The 21921-nt window shown below is 34.2% G+C and overlaps 1 protein-coding gene across 1 annotated transcript in view; it reads left to right on the top strand.

Annotated features, from left to right (window-relative positions):
* The first annotated feature begins 7595 nt into the window (after positions 1-7595).
* The window catches only part of LOC123321856 (protein naked cuticle homolog), a 43817-nt gene continuing 29491 nt past the window's right edge, over positions 7596-21921 (top strand). Inside the window, exon 1 of the mRNA XM_044909635.1 lies at positions 7596-7956. Within this exon, the coding sequence (XP_044765570.1) occupies positions 7860-7956 (97 nt within the window). The 5' untranslated portion in view covers positions 7596-7859. The remainder of the gene's footprint in view (positions 7957-21921) is intronic.

A 21921-nucleotide genomic window follows, 5' to 3' on the forward strand; every position in this document is an offset into this window, starting at 1 on the left:
CTGATCGCTATTGAATCATCAACAACTTTTTTAGTTGAACATTTTTTTTCACTAAAATACACTGGAAAATTTTAGATTGTAGATTTTAAGAGTTGCGTGGCACTGCGTCCACTCTGTAATCTGTGCTGCGACCTTAAGATCTATTGTGTGCCCATCAGAGCTGTTCTTACTAATACAGCAGCCCTTAAGTCCCAGAGTTCTAATGAACTCCATCAGCATAGGACGGCTTCAGGAATGTTACTCCCTATAGCTTCTACAAGATTCGTGTGCAAAACATCACTAGAGGTGATTTGGAGTTTCTTAATCCTCCCAACAGAATCTGAACTGGTCAATTTCTTGCAGACGCATTCTCATTAAGTGCTCCTCAGGCTGCAATGCCCTGTAAGAGATCCAGTAAGAATTATATTCTTGCTAAGATCTCGATACTTCTTTTATCTCGCAGTGTTAAGTGTTAAGGCCGAAGGAACTTTTTGGAATGATCGTGCCTCGAAAGATTCCGCCAAAATTTCAGTTTTCTCCTTCTGAAACTGATTTTATGGGAGAGAGAAAGGAATGAAAAAATTTTTGATGGTGTTTCCCTATTATGTCAGCATGATATCCACCAACATGGTAAATTTAAGTTCGAAGAACCGTTATTTTCAATAAGAAATTACAAGAGTACCTAATTCATAATTGATCAAGGTATCAAAAAATCAATTTTTCAATGGTATGGCTCTCATAGAATGTCTGCTCAAGTTTATTTCTCTCAGTTAAGTATTTTCTGGTTTCTAAGAAAGAAAATAAACCATCTTTGGGGAGCAGTATCTAAACAGGGACTGCTCAAAAAAAAAAATCATATGAAAGTCCCAAACTTTTTTTGACTAGGAGTCACTGCTCAAATTTTTTCGGACCTATTCTTTTACACCCTGAATAAAAATATTTTCAAACACCTGAAAAATATCAACAACCTTTAAAGATATCGTGTTTCTCTGAGAGGATGCCTTTCAGGATATACCCTGAACATTCCACCATGACTCCAAGAATTAGGTAAAAGACTCTGAGTACCACGTATATTTCGAAATTCCCACAAGGATATCACACCCTTTTCTTTCCTAACAATTGGTGGCAGAGCTCTCCGATTTCATCCCTGTAAATTGAGAATGTTTTGATAGACGGAACAATCACCGACAATAGATAAAAAAATGGGGTGGTGAAAACAAGGAACTCCATAAAATTTGGAGTAAAACTTGGGCAACAAACAAATGAAAACGGGTATTATGAATTGTTGCAGACCCTTAGTTGATCTCCTTTTCAAAAGGATATCCAATACATCCGCCTGCAAGGCGGACACCAGGCATAGTACCTATACCCTATACTATATGGTAGTTCCACCCCCATTTAATCCTGTCTTGAAGATATTTTTCTTTCGTTTTTTTCTTTGCCACCCAGAGTACCTACAATTCAACGATGTTTTGTATCAGTTAATAAAAATCGATGAACCGAAGGCCAAAGAAACTTGAGAGTAAACATTCTTTCAATTTACTATTGATGTTTTTCGAAATCAGACCAAAATTCGAAATTAATTCCTAGGAACCGTAAATTTGTACTTTGTTCAATGTAGTATCTATGTCATCTACTTGGTGGCATAATTCTATAAGTATTATATAGAATTTGAGTCTTCCTCAATAAAAGGTATACTTCTCCAAAATGACTCGCATAAGTAATGTTAATAATCCTACTATATTTTTATTTTGCGAACGAGATTTTGCCGCATTTGCGATCAGATGTATTTTTTGTCATCATTCATATTGAAATTGGTTTCATTTTCATTGTATATAGGGCGTTTACAAGAGGGTGCAAGAGGAATTTAGAAATTCTCCATCATAACTTTGTGTGGAATTATTCTTCTGGCTCTAATCCTAAGATCGATTTCTGTTAACGCTGTTAATAGTGAATAAATGTTGCTTTGATTATATCATCACTTACCACAAACTATATTTACTTCGAGTGGCTCTGATTTATAAAAACCGAGAAAATGAATATGAAAATATACTATTTCAGAAAACGGTTCCAGAATTCATCAAATTTTTATAGTAAATTGAGTTTTTGAGGACTAACTACCGATTTTTTCGTATATGATTAATAGAAACGTCGTTCTCAAGGCATGAAGATTTTCTCTTTCGAATTGTTATGGTGAAATTGGGAAGGAAATGTTATTATAATAATTAATAATGAATTTATTTGTAAAATATGCAGCTTTTTTCAATTTTTGATTCTCTAAATGATGGCCTGATTCACGTTTTTGTGTTTATCTCAGGTTATCAGTAAATTCAACCATTCTACCCACTTTTTGTGTTTTTTATTTAAGCACATATCTGAGTCAGTTAGTCAAGTGTGCTGGATTAGTCGATAGTTCTTAAAAATTTCGGTATGATTCAAATTTTGGTGGAATCGAATTAGCACATATTCTGAATCAACATAAAATTGTGATTTCGAAAAAACCCATAATATATCAGTGTGCTTTTTTGATCACTTTGTCCCACAAATTTCATGGTTATGATGGTTGGAATTAGACATCATACCTATCTTGAAATCCGTTCGAAATAAATGTATGATTTGTCTATTGAATTCCCGAAGAGTTTTCAAGTCTTCTGCAGTTTTTCATATCATTCTACTTATAGTTGGTCCGATAGACATACTGCAATTTTTCGAAAATACCTTTAAAAATCAATTTTTTCAATATAAGCATGCACTGAACATTTTTTTTCCGTTGGATACTCTAGTGGGTGGTCTCCTTTTTTATGGAAACATTTTTAGTCTAAAATGATACCTCCACTAAGGTATCCAACATACAAAAGGGTTCAGAGCATGGCATTTGAAAAAATGGACTTATCGACATTTTTCAAAGGTCATTTTCGACTTGAAAACTCTTAGGCAGTTCAATAAAAAACAAACTTTTATCTCTTTTCAAGATATGATCTCTGGTTAAACCATCATGAAATTTGCCGAAAAAATGGTCCTTAGTCAGAAAGGCACAGAGATAAGTTAACAAACGGGGTATTTCGAAATAAGAATTGTAGATTCAGAATATGATATGAAAATTGGGTATTCCCATTTGAAAAAACAGGGTGGTATCGTGTTTCACCACTTTCGGATAACCCTGTAAAGTCAAAAATAATTTTAGCTCGTACGCTGAGAAGAGTCGATTCTGCCAAAGTTTGAATCATTCTCCTAGTAAAAAATTTGATTGATGGACCGTCTTTTTCAACCGAATTCGAGGATTTTGAAGTTGACGGAAATTTGTCAACTCATCACTGCGGTCGACACGAGAATTAACATGATATTAATATGTGGGCAACTTTGAAAAGTGTATGTTTTCATAATGAAAAAACGTCTTTCATCCACTTTCATCAGAAAAATGCTAGGAATTCAATTATCTATTTGTCTTATTTTCGGGATGCCTATTTTTTCGACACAGTGTATTATTAACTATGGAGACTTCCAATGACTTAAGTCTCTTACTAGATGGGACCTTCTTAAAATTACAGAGTCGCCGACACTAGACTTGGCGCGACGTTCATCGATAACATTTCCAAGAAATATAGGTACTTACAAGGCGTTCCCCTTCAGAAAGAAGCAAGAAGTCATAACTAGTATGATTATCCGAAGTATTTTATGTATCGATGAGGTAGAATCCGTCCAACTGCAACAGGAGAACATTGTTATTTTACTCTGGTTTCACCTATCTGATGTATATGTAGGATACAAATAGATTTCCAGTAAAAATCCACAATTTCTTGAAAATTTTGTTTGTTCATCGTAGAATCGCCCTTAGAACTTTTCCCATCCAAATTGTCTCATTCATATTCATCAGTTGATCGTGATCAATGTGTACGTAGGGGATGAACGAAATAAAAAGTCTGCTTACTTAAATTGAAGAGACTTTATCATCACCTCTTCTTCATAAATGGATAAAAAGAATTGTTTTTCTACTTCGTACAGAACCAAATGGTTGAAGGGTGATGACTTGACATGGTTGATTCACAGCTATCCAGACAAAACTCTATTAATTGATTGGTATTTGGAGTACAAAACTGGAAGATGGCCATTTTCTGATTCTAAGTAGTTGCTAGTTGCTACCTTACTTCCAATATTATACAGGTTGTCTCGCGAGTACTAGTAGAACCTTTACTGTACAGGAGGTAGAAGAAGTCAAGTGGAAGGGATTTCTTGTCTGAAAAAATTAATATTTCGTGAAGCACTATTTGATCAAATATGCAGCCCTTCTAATATTTAGGGTGTCAAAATGGCAACTTCCCTCACCTTTTCATTGATAAAAAGAAAGGGTAAGGGATATTTCATTATGAAAAATAAGGTCATCCAATTACTGTTTATTTTGGTGGTCCTTTTAAGGATTAGAAACCCTCAAAACCAACCTCATTTATGTCAAGATGGAAATTTGCAGCTGTAATCTAATTATCTGAAACCCTGAAGTGTTTGTCTGAATAAAAGGTTCTGGCCTAATGCTCAAACTGCTCAACCGTTTTCAGACAAAACGGAATCAAAAAGTACCTAGAAATGGATAGACCTTTCGTTGCTGTGGATGATTTGATCATGGCTCATTTCTTCATCAAGCCTATTTTCTTTTGAATAGCGAAATGATGATAAACTTCCCAATGTTGCTTAAAAAGATCCCTATCTTTTTATGTAAAATTGAGAAGTATATCATGCACCCTCTATGAGGGGTGGGGGTAGTTGTTTTTTTTAACTTTATGTGCCAGATGATAGAAATGCTTTGACCCTTAAGACCCTTCATTGTTGAGGATGATTTGGTCATTTTTGGGGTGTGTTCATCAACCTTGATATCAATATATAAGGATCAAGTAGTTAAACTTACTGAATTCGAATTCCTGCTTATTTTATGCATTTTGAATTAAATTACATACACTTTAGGAGTTATTGATGTTTTTAAATGTTATCGAAAACATTTCAACTTTCATGTATAATTTAGGAGGTTGTCATGCATCCTCTAAGAGGGATGGAGGGTAGTTGGTAATGTTTCAGAGGTGAATGATATACACTTTAGCAGTATGTTTATCGAAAGCACCCTTTTACGTAGAGTTGTCTTTGATTTATCATCTGAAATGGAAATCACGATCACAAAAATAAATGAACAGGTAGTTGATACGTTTTTTACCTAATGCTACTCTGAAAAAAGGTATGTTTTCGATAAATAGCTCAAAAACATCTTCCACTCTGTCACTGATCTCAAAACCTACATAAAAAAAGTAAAAATTATAATTCAAGAAGTTAACCATTGCTAATAAATCCCATCAATCTTCCTCAGAACAAAATGTTAGGGTTGCCATTTGAAAAACTTAACTACCCTTCGTAGGAGGTGCAAGACAAATTCCTCAATTATACATGGAACTTTGCGTAATTTGGAATGAAAACTTTTCTACAATAAAGTAAATACCGAAGATATGCGTGTTATTTTTTACTTCTATCTTTATCTGAAAAGAAAAACGAGGTGAAGTTACAAAGTTTCTTTATACGAGAATATTGAATATGATTTTTATTGATATTCATTTTGGCATCCTTACTTTCTTACTTAAAGGTAAAAGTGAAAGTCTATGTGTTTGTTACCTTTTTTGTTCCTTTTTTATTTGTCTTCCATGACTCCGGAACCAGATGTCCGATTTTGATGGGAATTTGACTGTAGTGTAGAGAATTCATTCGATTAGCTTTCTGAGTGGAATTATTTCCTAAATCATGAAGAAATGACGAAAAATATAGGTTTTTGTAATAAGCAAGTCGTGAATGAAGCCGTTGATTTCAGGCTTTTATGGCCAAAGCTGTGTTAATTATAAGAGATAGAGGAAAATGAATACCCAGTACAATTTTGTAGAATTGAATAAGTTCCATTAAAAACGATAACCAATTTTAACATTTTCAAATCAATGCGAAAAAATGTTCTATTTGAAAAGGGTTTTAGATTGGCATGAAATGCATCAATAAAAAAATGTATGTAGCCCTTATCTGCAGCATCTATTATCTTGAAAAGTGCACTTTACAGCAGTTTTCTAACGGACATTCCGCGAGATATGATGGGTTACAGAAATACGAATTCAGGCAAGAAACGTGACGGCATACAAGGGGCACAATTATTTCGATTTGGTCTAGGATCGTATAATCAGTGTAACATTGTAGGCCGTAAGGTATTGTAGAGTTTTTTCAGGAAGGCTGAGCGAATGTTTTGATAATTGGAGTTTGTTTTTAGTTTTCTTCGTCTTGAAGGTTGCTTATTAATTTTTTGCTGATTATTGATAATTATTTCTTTTCGATTTTCTGCTTATTTTATTTGTTGAATTATTGTGTAATTATATTTTAACTAGTGTTTTACTATAAATATTGAGCGAGTGAAGCCGCGACTTCAAGCTAGTCTTATACAGGGTGTATTTGAAGGTGAGGCTTTTTTTTCAACAGAAGGTAGAACTGGTCAAAATGAAGCATTTCATAAAAAATCACCTATACAAAACTTTCTAAATGACAAAGTTGAAGAAAAAATTGACAATGATAACTGAAATAGATCCTAATACGACCCTAGACCGTTTGTTAGCTGAATTCAGAGACTCTGCTGAATTATAACAAAGTAGTGGGAAAAAACTTATCTTCAGATTCGACGAAGTGGTTTCGTTTAGGATATTGTCTAGTTCTATATTTATGTGGTAATGAAAATGGAAACTTAGGATTGCCGACTTTATGAAATGACGCATTTCGATACCAACTCACAGAAGAGACTTAGGACACAAGTGTAAAAAATAGAATAATACTTCAAAATCTCACTAATAAAATTCGTCTAAATTATGCACGAATTTTTTCACAATGGGCATCACAGTCTTTTTGTTCGAACATTCCAACAATAGTCGTAGAAATGGGATGAAATGGGGAAACATCATAGCACTATTTCAACATAACTAACATAAGCACTTTCAAGAAACTGCCTCTATTTTCTATATTTTGTTCACCCTTAATTGCACGATACAACTATTATGATTCTGTCAAAAGTGACCTGTACTGATGCATCTAATTGATGAACTTGGTACTGAACCATTCATTGTCCAGCCAAATGTTTATGTTTTGTTTCGTTTTTGCGATGCCGGAGTCACCTTCCACAGACCCGTACTTGCAATTCAATGAAATTTTGTCGAACTTCTAGGAGTTGTATCTCAGCCATCTTCGATATTTTATATAGACAACTTTGGGTTAAACGACTTATTTTGATGAGTACCTTCTGTCAAAAAAAAGCATCACCTTTGAAAACACCCTGTGTAATCCATCGGCTTTTAGTCAAAGTAGGGCCTGTTCTATTTTGTACCTTCGGCATCGGGCGTTCGACCCATTACCTAGCAGATGTGTTTCGCTGATGAGATCTACCCATAATTCCGGACCTATTCAAGTCGAATTAGGCAGGGCAAAAGTGGGCACCGCAACATCCTGTATATTCACTAGGAATTATAGATCTTAGATCAAATACCGTTGTTTGTGGCCCTCTTTCTCTCCCTTTGGCATGCCGCACTGTTGATTGAGCCTGGTGTAGCGCAGGAGCTACTTCTAGACTCAGACGGCCTGTGTGGATGCGCCATTCCGCTGTTGACTAGTTTATTTCTTACTTTATGTAGTGTGATATAGTGAGTTGAGTTCAGTCTCAGTCGGTTCATTTCAGTTCGTTTGTTGTTGTACGCGAAGTAAAGCTCGCGCGCCCAGCTATTTCAACATTTACACGAAAGTGCCTTATTTTCCCATTCAACGTTGATTTTGTGAATCAAATTCGAATTGTTCTGTTGATGATGTGCGCCCTGTGAATGCAATAATTTGTGATGGACGTGTGGATTTCGTTCTATAACACACATATGGCTAATAATATAGTGAAATGGTGGAGAACTAAATTTCTTAATGGGTACAAACAGTTCTCAGGTAAATAAACTTCAAATGGCAAATCCATTTAGTACCTAAATAGCGCCTCGCAGCTTACAACCACCTGTATGTGGTTCTCATCATCTCTTTAAACTTGCGCCTTTTCACCTATATCTTCTAATGACGAAAAAATCCATTTTACTTTCTACAACTCTAAAAATCTTATCACGCTCTAATGGAGAAATTTTTGAATTTCGACCCAATCATAATTGCAGCTGCCTCGAATGGTTGCGGTTTTGTTTATCCACCCTTCAAAATATACACTCTGCTACTGAAAGAATGCAAAAGGCGCTCTGCGGTATTAATAATAAACGTGAAAAATGCAAATTGGAAAGTCTTTGAATAACAAACGAAAATACAAGGACTTTAGTTTTAATGAATGGTCAATCAATCAGATGTTTTGACAAAATATAATTCAATATTTCCTGTTTAAAAAATTTTCGATCTAAGTTGGAATACATCCAATAAATCCAAGACAGTTTTTTTGTTGCAAATAAGCTCAGACAGGTCGACTATTTTTTGAATTGCGCTCTTTTTGATGCTAGAAAATGTTATACAGACTGTCCAAAATTTAAGTTATGATGTCATCAATAAATTTTTAAATGGCAATAATAATTTTTTCATACTTTTCTTGAAAAGTATATCAAGTTAAACATGCGTGTCAAATATCAAATTCTTATTCCTTGTCGTTGAAAAGATACAAAACAAACATCAACCAAATCTGAGATGAAGGAATCTGACTCAACGCAATTAAATAATTCAGGTAGTTGTAAAATTGAATGTCAGGGATTATTTCTTTATTATTTTTTCCGATTTTTCTACAAACGTCTTTCCTCGCAAAACGTCAAACTTTTAAACATCCTCGCAAATAGCTCGATACGATGCCACTCCCCTAACTTGTTTTTATTTAACTTTTTTGCTTGACGAAAAAACTTCTTGACATTTCATTTTTAAGCAGAAGGGCTGAGTTATTTCATTGGGTTGAATCAGATTCCGTTATTTTCGAATTAGCTGATGTCTTTTTAACGACAAGGAAAAGAATTTGATATTTGGTTCATATAGGTTTAGTATACAGGGTGAGTCTTTGGCCCGTACAAATATTTTAACAGTAGATTATTGAGATCAAAAGAAACACTTTTTTTCTATACCAGTTTTTCTGATTCGGCCCTGATAAAAAGATATAGCCATTTTAAGTTCTCATAACGAGATGTGCCACCTCTGGAAAAACAAAATTACCTTTAGAATAACTAGCTAAATCTGTGACACTATACCTGTGGATCTTTTAAATAGAGTTGTATTCAGACAAAGTAGCAAATTTTTCAAACCTCAGTGATACTTTCTAATTTTTGAACATCAAATTAGTCGAAAGCAGCGTATTATACGAGAAAATATGAAAAATACTTTTATTTTACAAAACGTTCAAATATTCATTAAATAGGGTCCAACTTAGTTGCAAGAGTTGAATTCTTTGAATTTTTGGTATTTCTATGGTACGTAATGGTCATAATGAGAAAACTGGAAGACGTGGGTGATATCTTGTGTTCGAAAAATATAATATTGATCAAATAGATGAAAAACTATATTCCGAAATTCATTTCATTCGATAAAACCGTTTGTAAGATAGAACTGAAAGTAACATTTTTTTATGGCTTTTCAACAGCCTGTATTTTTTAAACCGAGCTGATTCGGAAAAAATTGTATAGGAAAAAAGTTTTTCTTTTGACCTCAAGAATCTACTGTTGAAATATTTGTACGAGTCAAAGACTCACCCTGTATATCTTATCTCTTTTATACTTACCCCTGGAATAACCATCGAAAAGAGTAAACTTCACGAAAAGTCAAACCGTAAGTCCTTCATGGTTAGATTATAATAAGACTAGGTACCTAAAAAAAATCCTAATTCAAAATAAATATTGATACGTTCCCAAAAATTTCTGGAATGCGCTGTAACCGGAACACTATCCGTGACCAAATTTCTATCTTGCTTTCCCTGTATACAAACGGGCGTAAAGTAAAAAGTATACGTGTACTACAATTCAGTCGAGGAAAAAAAAACACTTCACAATGATGTCGAGTTCAACCGCAGGATGGAATATAATAATTGGTTCTTTTTGTACGCTAGAGTATACTAGCGGTACACGCTACCAACAAAAGAGCCTATAATTATTTAATTATTAGACTCACGATCTCTGTTACTGTGATGTGTTTTTTCGTCCCGGTTTTCATAATTTTCATCCGGACTTTCAAGTTCCTGCTATCCGTCAAATGATGACAGTGATATCGTGAAAACATGTGATTTTTCTTCGGGGAACAAGTAGTAGGATTTGTTGTTAATTGAAGAAATATACCGAGGGTAACATTGAAATAAGAACGCCGAATGCTTGTTGGAATACTTCGTTGATTTTTAGTATAGATAGTTCTCAGCCTAAGATAGGTAGACAAAAATTGGCAGTAAGAAGATAAGTAATCAGTTTTTCTTGAGTGACAAAGGCTACCTGAACCCACTTGACGATTTTATAAATGTCTGTGGTAAGAGGAGTGTACTTAATATCCTACATATAACATGCAAGCCGCAGTCAACGGGTGAAAGATCTGGTGATCAGGGTGGTCACCACATCAACAGATTGACTCGGTCGAGGACTCGGTTTTGTTCAAAATGACGATTAATATATGCGATCAGGCGTCATCTTTTTATCGAAAATGATCTGAAAAGTAATAAAAAAAGTCCCATTAATCCTTAATCTAAAATTTACCATTTTGGACATATTCAACTAGTATAACTCGTTCCTGAGGTAGAAAAATATATTTTTCAGTTGTAGTTTTGTAGAAAATGTTTGGATAATCCGATACTACCTAAGGAAAGTGTAAAATACCTAAAACGTTTAGGTGATGTTGAAATATTATTATTTTATACTTCGCCTAGGTATTCCATACAATGTAATATGTACATACATTTAAATGTGTACATAATAACAAGCAATCTCTTACAAAAAGTATTCACTCTTACATAACAATGATTGATACAGACCAAACTATTTTTTTTTGGGAAGCTTTCTCCCTCAATAATTCAGGAAAAATGCAAGGACCTCCCAAACTATCCTATAATTGATATTTAAATTCTATTTAATCTAGCAATGATTGCTGCAAGACCACCAGAATTCTATATACAATACCTGCAGAAGTATATAATGGACATTTATATTCATATATTCATTACATTCAATACATTGTCTGGATGCAGTGCTTGTAAATTAAAAATGTAAGGGGTGGTTTCTTGTCAAAAAATGGTGTGGGTCTGGGTCTCATATAATTTTTTTTAGCAGCCCCTGCTTTGCCCCCTAAAGATGGAATCTGCAGAAGAAGTTTTAATTTTTGTTGGTTGGTGGTATGTTACTCTATAATGTCAGCATAATATTCGCCTACTATGTAAATTCAAGTTAAAGGTAATTCCACTTTGCACCTACTGATAAATGATTTTTTTCCTCAAAAACTATTATTTCTCGCAACATTACAAGAGACTATTAGTTCAAAATGAATCAAGTTGTCGAAAATTATTTTTTCAATGGTATAATATGAATAAATAAGGAAAAAAGTTTCTACCCCTTGCTTTTAGGAGAACACCACTAATTTTTTTTATTGTTGTCTTGCTACCATATAATGTTTGCTCAATTTAATTTCTGTTAGTTTTCTGGTTTCTGAGAAAAAATTAAACATTGCTTTCAGGTGCTTTATTTAGGGAGCTGCATCTATTTTTCGAATCATTCCCACAAATTTTTCCGCAATTCATTATTCATTTACATTCGATTTTCATGAAAACTCCAATAATGGAAACTGCTTCACGATATCTTCGTTTGTCTTAAAGATATAACCAGATTTTGATATTTTGTCGATTTTGAAACAAATTTTTTATTTTTGAAAATATCTAAACACGATAAAAGCTCTCTAAAGGCACTTTTTCACTTTCTTCAAGACAAATGAAGATATGGTGAAATCATTGATGAACTTTTCACGAAAATCGACCCCAGGACTCCTTCCAACTCTTTTTCCTATCTAGTCTAGAAGTAAGTACCAGAAACAGCCAAAATCAAGCAACCTGTACAGGGTGGGCAAAATTCGTTGTCTACTGAGAGGATCTCGAGAACTAGAAGAGCTAGAAGAAAACGGATGACACATTCCGAGCCCTTTTGTAGAGAAACCAAGAATGTTGAAAACCTTAGCCTCCTACGATTCTTCATTTTTGAGTTATTAGCATAAAATGGGATTTTGACAATTTCGAAAAGTTCTCATAACTTTTTTGTCTTTGAAGTTACACATCTGGAACTTGAACCTTCTACAGGCACTTTTTTACGTAGAATCCACTGACGAGCTCAAAATATTTTTTCATTTCGAATCATTAGGCGAACTTTCGTTTTTTTAAATTCAAATTTTATTTAATTTGTTATTTTTGAATTGGAAAAAATTTCGTCAATAGATTCCACGTATAAAAGTGCCTAAGAAGGTTCAAGTTTCAGATCTGTAACTTCAAAGACAAAAAAGTTACGAGAACTTATCTAAATCGTCAAAATCTCAATTTTTGCTAATAAATCAAAAACGAAGAATCGTAGCAGGCTACAGTTTTCACCATTCTTTGTTTCTCTGAAAAAGAGCTCGGAAATATGTCATCTCTTATAGTTCTCGTGATCCCCTCAGTAGACAACGAATTTTGCCCCCCCTGTACACATTTCCGGTAACATACAAAAATTGGAATATTCCTTCTAATACTCTTAGTTTATATTCTTCCAATTAAACCTCCTGATTTGTGATTTAATTGTTTACATTTGCCGATCAATAACGCTCGATGATCATTTGCTAATCTCAAGAAACAACCTGAGATGCTGTCCGAATTCGGGGTGAGCAATTTAAAACCGAACCGGACCGAATTGAATCATTCCAGGAAGACGATTAGAGGAAGGGCTACTGGTCCATCTCGGATCTGAGCAATGTCCATAACTTCTCCTATATTTCTTCTTTCGACGCCGCCAAAACAACAAATCCCATTTATTCGGTACAAAACTACGGAGTGAAATAACAATCTTGCTTGTGTTTTGGCCTGTAGTATAATTAGCCCCGTAAAGAATTGTACGAGAGCAGTTTTCTGATCGTGCCGCATCTGATCTTCTCTACCAAAGCCGACGACCGGTTTCGATATAATTATCAGTAATATATTTTTATTAGTTCTGGCCGATTCATTTGTGACATGTTGTCATGCATGAGGGCTACGATAATAGGAAATTGTACGGGGCCCATATTCATAGAACGAGGTCCGAATATTTTCTAAAACACGATCTCAATCATACTTAGAAGGCTATATTATCTTATGCTAATCTCTTTCGTGTCAGGGATAACTTTTACACCTTTTCATCTCTAAAACTTCAAGGCTGGGTCCATAACTGATTAGCTGCTGTTTTATGTTCAAAATCATAGAAAAACCTTGTTTCCAGCACTCGACTTTCTAACGTTCAATTTTTTTCCAGCCTTCATAACTGATCTGTTGATGAATTAGTTTTATTCTCAAAAACGTTACTTTTAGCAAGAAATTACTAGGGACCATAATTGTTCAAAATGAATCAAGCTATCAAAAATTAATTTTTCAATGGTATATGTAGTATTCTTGCAAAACAAATTTTAGGGGTGGCTTTTTCTTTGAGGAGGACACCACCAGCATTTTTCTCGATTGTGTCCTTGGACGTATTCGATTTCATTTCTGTCATGTTTCCGGTTTCCAAGAAAAAAATTCAAAACTAATTTTCAGATATCATCTTTGGGTTGGGACTGCTTATAAAAAAATTATATGAAAGATCCATACTATTTTTTGATGAAAAATCATAGCAACTATTCATTTACATTCCATACAGGGTGTTTTCAAAGGTGAGGCTTATTTTGACAGAAGTTAGAACTCAAAATAATCGTTTAACCAAAAATTGTCTATATATAATATCCGAGATGGCTGAGATACAACCCCTAGAAGTTCGACAAAATTTCATTGAATTTCAAGTACGGAACTGTGGAAGGTGACTCCGGCATCGCAAAAACGAAACAAAACACAAACATATGGCTGGACAATGGGTTCAGTACCAAGTTCATCGGATTAGATGCATCAGGTCACTTTTGAGAGAATTATAATTGTTGTATCGTATAATTTAGGGTGAAAAAATTGTAGAAAATCGAGGCAGTTTCTTGAAAGTGCTTATGTTAGTTATGTTATGTGCTATGATGTTTCCCCATTTCACCCTTTTTTTACGACGATTGTTGTAATGTTCGAACAAGATTGGGATGCACATTGTGAAAAAATTCGTGAATAATTTAGACGAATTTTATTGGTGGGATTCTGAAGTATTATTCTATTTTTTAGACTTGTGTCCTAAGTCTCTTCTGTCAGTTGGTATCGAAATGAGTCATTTCATAAAATCGTGCAAGTTACTAAAAAATAATGAGAACAATTCGGCAATCCTAGGTTTCTTTTCATTACCACGTAAATATCGAAGGAGCCAAAATCCTAAATGAAACCACATGGTCGAATCAGGAGATATGTTTTTTCCCACTGCTTTGCTATAATTGAGCCAATAAACGTTCAAGGATCGTATTAGGATCTACTCCATCTACTTCATTTTTTTTTCAACTTTGTCATTTTGAAAGTTTTGTTTTGGTGATTTTTGATGAAACGCTTCATTTTGACCAGTTCTACCTTCTGTTGAAAAAAAGCCTCACCTTTAAATACACCCTGTATATTTCGATTAGGAAAGACCGCTTAAAATTAAAGCGGCAAACTGTGTGTAATTGCTTCTGAAGGAAACGAGTTGAAAATATTGTTTCAATATCCACCGTGTATATTTATAAATATTTTATTTTATGACGATGAAGACAAACGAATGTTTCTACCGTGATCATCGCCGAGTACTTGTATAAATAAAATAGGCCATCAACAAAAACATAAAAAAGCATATATCTCTAATAGCACTTAAACAGAATTAAATCTGGTCTAACTCTCCGATGTACTCTATCGTTACCTACCAGGTTATTTATAAATTTTCGGTCAGTTTATTGCAGGTGCGCCTTATTCGTTCCTTATTTATGAGCTTTTTTATAATTCAAAAATAAACGGAACTTTACTCAAAGAAAGTACAGGCCTTCAACTTGTTTCTGCTTTTTTTTACCACCAGAATGGATGTTTGGGTAGAGCCAAATTCTGAAAGTACAGTTTTATAGGAAAATACTCGACACAAAGATGTGTGCAACTTCTTCAGGACCACTAGAAACTCATCCTACTGATTCAAAATTTGATCAGAGCTGCATTTTTGGAAATATTGGATTTTCATAATTAGAACAAGCTCGTAAAAGCTCCTGATTTTCTCATTTTTGTCAAGTTATTCGAAACAGCTCGAAGGAAATTTAAAAATATGGAGGAAACTCTCGTGTTTTATTCGAATGAAATAATAAATCATTTCAACTCTTCATGATAAGACCACTGTTTTTTATTATACGTTGAACACAAACAATGCAGTTGGCAGTTAGATTAATTGTAAACCTAAACGATTTACGATATAAGCTTTAGTTTTGTCATTTGAATCGTAGAAAAATATTGCTGTAGAGATTTCAGCTTAAACTAGATATCTTTGTACTTAATTATTTCAAAGTAATATTCTATTGATAAACACAATAACAATATATTTAACTTGAGGCAAAACACCGTACCTTATACCTTCACTTTTTGGGAATTCATAAGTAAAATTTATCATTCTCATGGATTCAGGACGTGTATTGTGCCAAATGTTCCTTTTCCATTTCAAGCAGTAACAAATATCCTTACTTGAATTGACCACGTCGTAGTAGCTTGACTATAATCCAGATCGTACGATAATTTTCCTTCACATTACTGTCATTCCCCTAATCATTTTTCGCGTGCCCATGATACATTGCATTCATCCGAGCATTTATCATAATTGTTCGATACATCCTAAACAATATGGAATTCCCTGTCCCACTTATATAGGTACCAATAAACAAGAATTCTGAATGGGATATAGTATTTTCCCATTAATGAAACGATATTCTTATCAATTATTGTTAATGCTGACATGCTGTATGCATAATATTGATAATAGCGGTGGCAGATAGCATTGATTTGTTTTCAAAATAAAGAAAACATTTAAGTAGTCATTATTGCTGTGTGTTGGGACCCCTCTTTGATCAACCGACCAATGGATAGATTAAAGTTGCTACATTGGTTATTTGCCACAAATTGCCAACTCATACATGTTTATGCTCCTATTCACCGCAAGATTTTATATTTATTTTCTCCGATATGCCTTTCAATGTTTCTCACGCCTATCTTGAAACTTGGTGAACTTCAAACGTTTGTTCTATTGAGTGCAGTTTTTCATCATTTGAATATAAAGAATGTACATGAAAATGTTGTTGCGAAAAAATTTAAGGGGTGATTCTTTGTCACAAAATATGATATTCGTCGACTATATGAATTCAAATTCGAAGCTTATTCCAGGCTATAAGACTCACGCTACATACCTACCTGTTGATAAATTACCAGTGAAATTTCTTGCTAAAAGTAACGGTTTTTGAGGTGAATTTCCAAACTCAATACTGAATATTGGATTCTCTTGTTCCCTCAGTTTTGTCTCAGATATACAAAAAATGGCCATTTCCACGAAATATTTTCCGTGAAAGCGAACCTTCAAGTGTTTTTCGATTAATCCTTGAAAACTTCTGCTCAAGAAAAACCGGAATAGACTGTGAAAACAACATAACCGAAATGGTCGTAAATATTATAATTTAATTGGGCAACATAATCCAGTGATTAACACACAATTACGAAGCAGCTTTCTCTAATAATGTTTCTTAACGATTTTTCACCTAGTTTGAAACTATGAATTCCATACATTATTTCCTTGGCGTTAAAAAGAAGCATTATATTCGAGGTAATAATTGAGAGAAAAGTGTGAACTGATAGTTTTGGTGTCGTGTAATCCATCAAATCAGATAATTTTTTCAATAAGAAGTTAAATTCTGGAGCCATATGAATCTGTCATCTATGTGTCCATTCCAGATGATTGATGATTTGTTAGGAAAATTGAACAATTAAGTTATCACCAAATTCCCTGATAAGAATTGTATGAAACGGATGAAACCACAATGTGTAGCTAGAAATTCTGAGCTGGCACTACCTGCTACCCCCATATGGAATGTCAAACTGAAAGTTTACGTGTCTCTGGCATAAGAAGATAATGCCAATTTCGTGTCATTGCAACATCTTATGGGCTTAAAATATGGTTTTGTCCAAAAAGTGAAAGTTGTCGAAAACAAACAGAATTTATATATGTTTTCCTACGTGATTTGTTCACATAGTAAAATTTTTATTTTGGTTATTCTTGAGTTTGAATGTGAGCGATTTAGATCTCCTTTTTGAAATTGATGTTTGATGCCTGTTAATCGATGAGTATTTGCAACAAATTTTCAAATGGCAACATTACTTTCAGAAATGGATAAACCTGTTGTTTCAGAGGATGATGCATCAATTTGATTAATTAATAAATAATTTAATTAATTAATTAATTAATTGGGTTTTTATCGACCATTTCCTTTTATTTCAGGGATGAAATAATAAAACCTATTGAATTCGAATGTTGACTTTTTTAAAATATATTTTGAAGTCAATCACCTACAGTTTAGGAGGGATTAATGTATTTGAAGGGTTCTCGAATTAATTTCTTGTTATTAGTAACTGATGAGATGGAAGAATGTTTCAATAACATGTTTATTTATTTTGTAATTGTAATTTTTATTATGAAGAGTATTAATTGCTCATGGTTTTTGCCTTAGTTTAAGTCGAATACAGTGGTGGTAAAACTTTTCACAGTTGATCCCTCAAAACTAAAATTTCACGGGCTATACCCGAAATGTATAGATGAATAAAATCACGTATGCAGACGTCATACAAATCTCTAGTTTCGAAACAGATGAAACAGGATAACCAAACAGAAAACAATTCGTATGCCCCTCACCAACTGGGATTGTTTGGGTCGTGAACAATTAAATCTTTATTCGAATACTCGTAAAATTTGGAACATAAAACTGATTTGTTCCAACAAATAGCCGAATTGGTCATATGATCGGGTCTATGCTTGCTTTTGGCAGATGTGGATGTGGTTTGAAAAGTGCCTGACCTATGACGTAAAACGCTGCAAATTTTATAAATTACCTGTCAGATGTCCAATCACATCTGAAAACAAAAAGGTTTTGTGAGAATTTGAGATTAAAACTCAATAACTAAAATAAATTATGCGGTGAAATTAGCAATACATTTTCAGATATAAAGAATGAAGGATATATAATATAATAGTAAAATCGTCTCATCAAGAATGGATAAGCTTGAAATACCTCTTACAAAAATACCTATTTCTGCCAAATATGTTGTGTTTTGAGCTGATCTAGTTACAGCCTTAGTATGGGCCTGTATTTTGTTTTGATAAAATTAGCCTTTGAAATAAATCAAGGGAGAAAGACAGTTTGTTATAGGTGGTTAAGTGTGGTTAAGTGTTCCCAACCTTCGATTTCAACACTCAATCTATTTTAAAAGAGAGATGTTTTGATCAGGTTTCTCTTATTTGTAACAATTCATTCAAAAATGTTTGGTTTTAGACAAAAAACGAAATGTTATAAAGTGGGAATTGAAGTTTTGATCTTGACCACAACAATCAACGTAATGGCACGTAATGCTATAATATCTGAAGATGTTACTGTGATAGCGAAACACGTGTCGTGCCTAAAAAAGTCAACTTAGTAAAATCATGTGGATTTCTATCAAATATCGTCCAGATCAATTCAAAATTTGGAAGAAAATGGAAACCAGCTTTTTGACCACCTGGTTTACGTTATTGGTACGTTATTCTATAATACCTGAAGATGCTACTGTGATAGCAAAACACGTGTGGTACTTGAAAAACTCATGTCAGGGAAAATCATGTGGATTTCCATCAATTATCGCCCAAATCAGTTCAAAATTTGGAAGAAAATAGAAACCAGCTTTTTGACCACCTGGTTTACGTTATTGGTACGTTATTCTATAATACCCGAAGATGCTACTGTGATAGCAAAACACGTGTGGTGCTTGAAAAACTCATGTCAGTGAAAATCATGTGGATTTCCATCAAGTATCGCCCAAATCAGTTCAAAATTTGGAAGAAAATAGAAACCAGCTTTTTGACCACCTGGTTTAAGGTATTGGTACGTAATGCTATAATACCTGAAGATGCTACTTTGATAGCAAAACACGTGTGGTGCTTGAAAAACTCATGTCAGTGAAAATCATGTGGATTTCCATCCAGTATCGCCCAAATCAGTTCAATATTTGGAAGAAAATAAAAACCAGCTTTTTGACCACCTGGTTTAAGGTATTGGTACGTAATGATATAATACCTGAAGATGCTACTTTGATAGCAAAACACGTGTGGTGCTTGAAAAACTCATGTCAGTGAAAATCATGTGGATTTCCATCAAGTATCGCCCAAATCAGTTCAAAATTTGGAAGAAAATAGAAACCAGCTTTTTGACCACCTGGTTTAAGTTATTGGTACGTAATGCTATAATACCTGAAGATGCTACTTTGATAGCAAAACACGTGTGGTACTTGAGAAACTCATGTCAGTGAAAATTATGTAGATTTCCATCAAGTATCGCCCAAATCAGTTCAAAATTTGGAAGAAAATAGAAACCAGCTTTTTGACCACCTGGTTTAAGTTATTGGTACGTAATGCTATAATACCTGAAGATGCTACTTTGATAGCAAAACACGTGTGGTGCTTGAAAAACTCATGTCAGTGAAAATCATATCAATTCAAAATTTGGAAGAAAGTCGAAACCAGCTTAGGTTGAGTTATTGGTACGTAATTCGTAATTCTATAATACCTGAAGATGCTTCTGTGATAGCAAAACACGTGTTGTGGTTGAATAACTCGAAATTTTTTTACTGGAAATAATAAGTTTATACGGAACGAGCCATAAAACTTTTCTGGTGTTCCATATCACGGTCGTATACAGTAGCTCCGTTTCTGTAGTAGCCAAATGGTCGAGATAAGCCCAAATTACATTTTTCAACTGGGCTAATGGCACAATACCACCCCTATGTAACGTAATCATGTTCCGACAGTCCAAAGAAGGGAATTCACTAAAACACGAGGAACACTTTAATGTCTAGACGTGCTTTTAATCCAGCGAGAGTACGAAAGATACGAAAAAGCGGCCGAAATACCACCAACAACGATATGATGTCACATTTATTCATCATCCGGAGAGCTGTAGAATCCAAGACTGGCTATACCTTGAAAGTACCTAACTCCTTTCACAAAGAACTCGCCGCTTGACGGTTTTAATTGGAATCGGAGAATATTCTAAAATTACTTTTATAAGCTGCCTCTCCGTTTTTTATTTTCTCCTTTATTTTTAATACATGGATTTATGCTGTGCCCCGAGATCGAATGGATATTTAGAAAACCTTTCATCTGTGCCGATGGAAGGTTCTGTTCTGTTCAATACCATTCGTATTGGGTGAGAGATACCAAGTAGAAACAAATATATCACGCCGATTCCGATAAATCTTCGAAAACAGCGGAATTGTGTTTTCTTACTGTTTGTTTGCGGATATGCGACAAATTCAATATAGCAAAATTGCTTTTTTCTTCGTCATTTCCAATAATGGAACACGAAAAAAATATAAGCTTCTCCTGGGGTTATATTTGAAGTATGCTTCACCTAAATGATACCTTTCATAGCAGTTTTTACCGCATTCATATGTCGAGCTCAAATAATCGAGTAAAAAAATTATGTATCACAGTGCCTCTGCAACCCCAAAAAAAATTAATTTGATTTTGATCACTTTTTAATAATCTTATTGAATATAGAGCGAATAAACGATGCTCGATCGGTCGATAACTTTTACAAATTTTGGACTGGGAAAATGACTCAAACTTCGACAGAATCTACCTTACCTAATTAGCGCATAAGCGAAAATTATTTTTGATGATATAGGATGGCACGGAAGTGGTGAAACAAGAATTTATCTAGAGATCATATTTTGAAAACTGTTCGAGATAAATGTATTATTTTTTTTAACTTAACACCGAAAGAGTTTTCAAGTCTTTTGCAGTTTTCTGGATCACTCCATTTCGGATATACATCCGGATATCGGATATACATCCGACATGTCGCGAGTACGAGGTATCGGTTGCTCCGAATGTTCGAGTAAAATCGATAGATACGATGAAACAATTGTTTGCAAAGTGTGTGAAGGTTGCTTTCATACTAAGTGTGTGAAAATTTCGATCGAAAATCTAGTAGAAATGCGCGAAAAAGGACGCTTAAACGAATGGATTTGTTCGAAATGTAAACTGAACAAATTTCCTGCATATAATCAAGAATTGGATTCTATAATACGTCAAGCCGTCAAAGAGGCTATTATTCCTCTGCACAACGAAATAGAAACATTGAAAGAAATGATTGTTACGCAAAACGCGAAAATGAATTCATTATTGGAAGAAATCGGCCGCCTTAAAAAAGACAAACAAATAACGGCTGCGTGGAATCCCCTTGATAAGGATAAGACGGAGAATTCTACTACATCGGGGTCTGCTATGCATCGGCGCCCGCGTTCGGGAGTCGATTCGGTGAAGACTATTGACCGAGTTACTTTCGCTGATCCTGGATCCATCGGTGATAATAAACAAGGTGAGATTTCAGCTGATCATGAAACAATTGTTATAAATGAAAGTACTGCTGCAAGTTCTTCCCAATCCACAATTAATGAGCCTACAGGGTGGACATTGGTCGAATCAAAGAGAAGAAACAAGGAAAAGAAGGTCAATCCTTCTCTGACTATTCGAGGACAAAAAAGGAGCAGTAAACCTATCGTTGGTTCCT

Source organism: Coccinella septempunctata, chromosome X (genome assembly GCF_907165205.1).
Source record: "Coccinella septempunctata chromosome X, icCocSept1.1, whole genome shotgun sequence".
NCBI classification, from domain to species: domain Eukaryota; kingdom Metazoa; phylum Arthropoda; class Insecta; order Coleoptera; family Coccinellidae; genus Coccinella; species Coccinella septempunctata.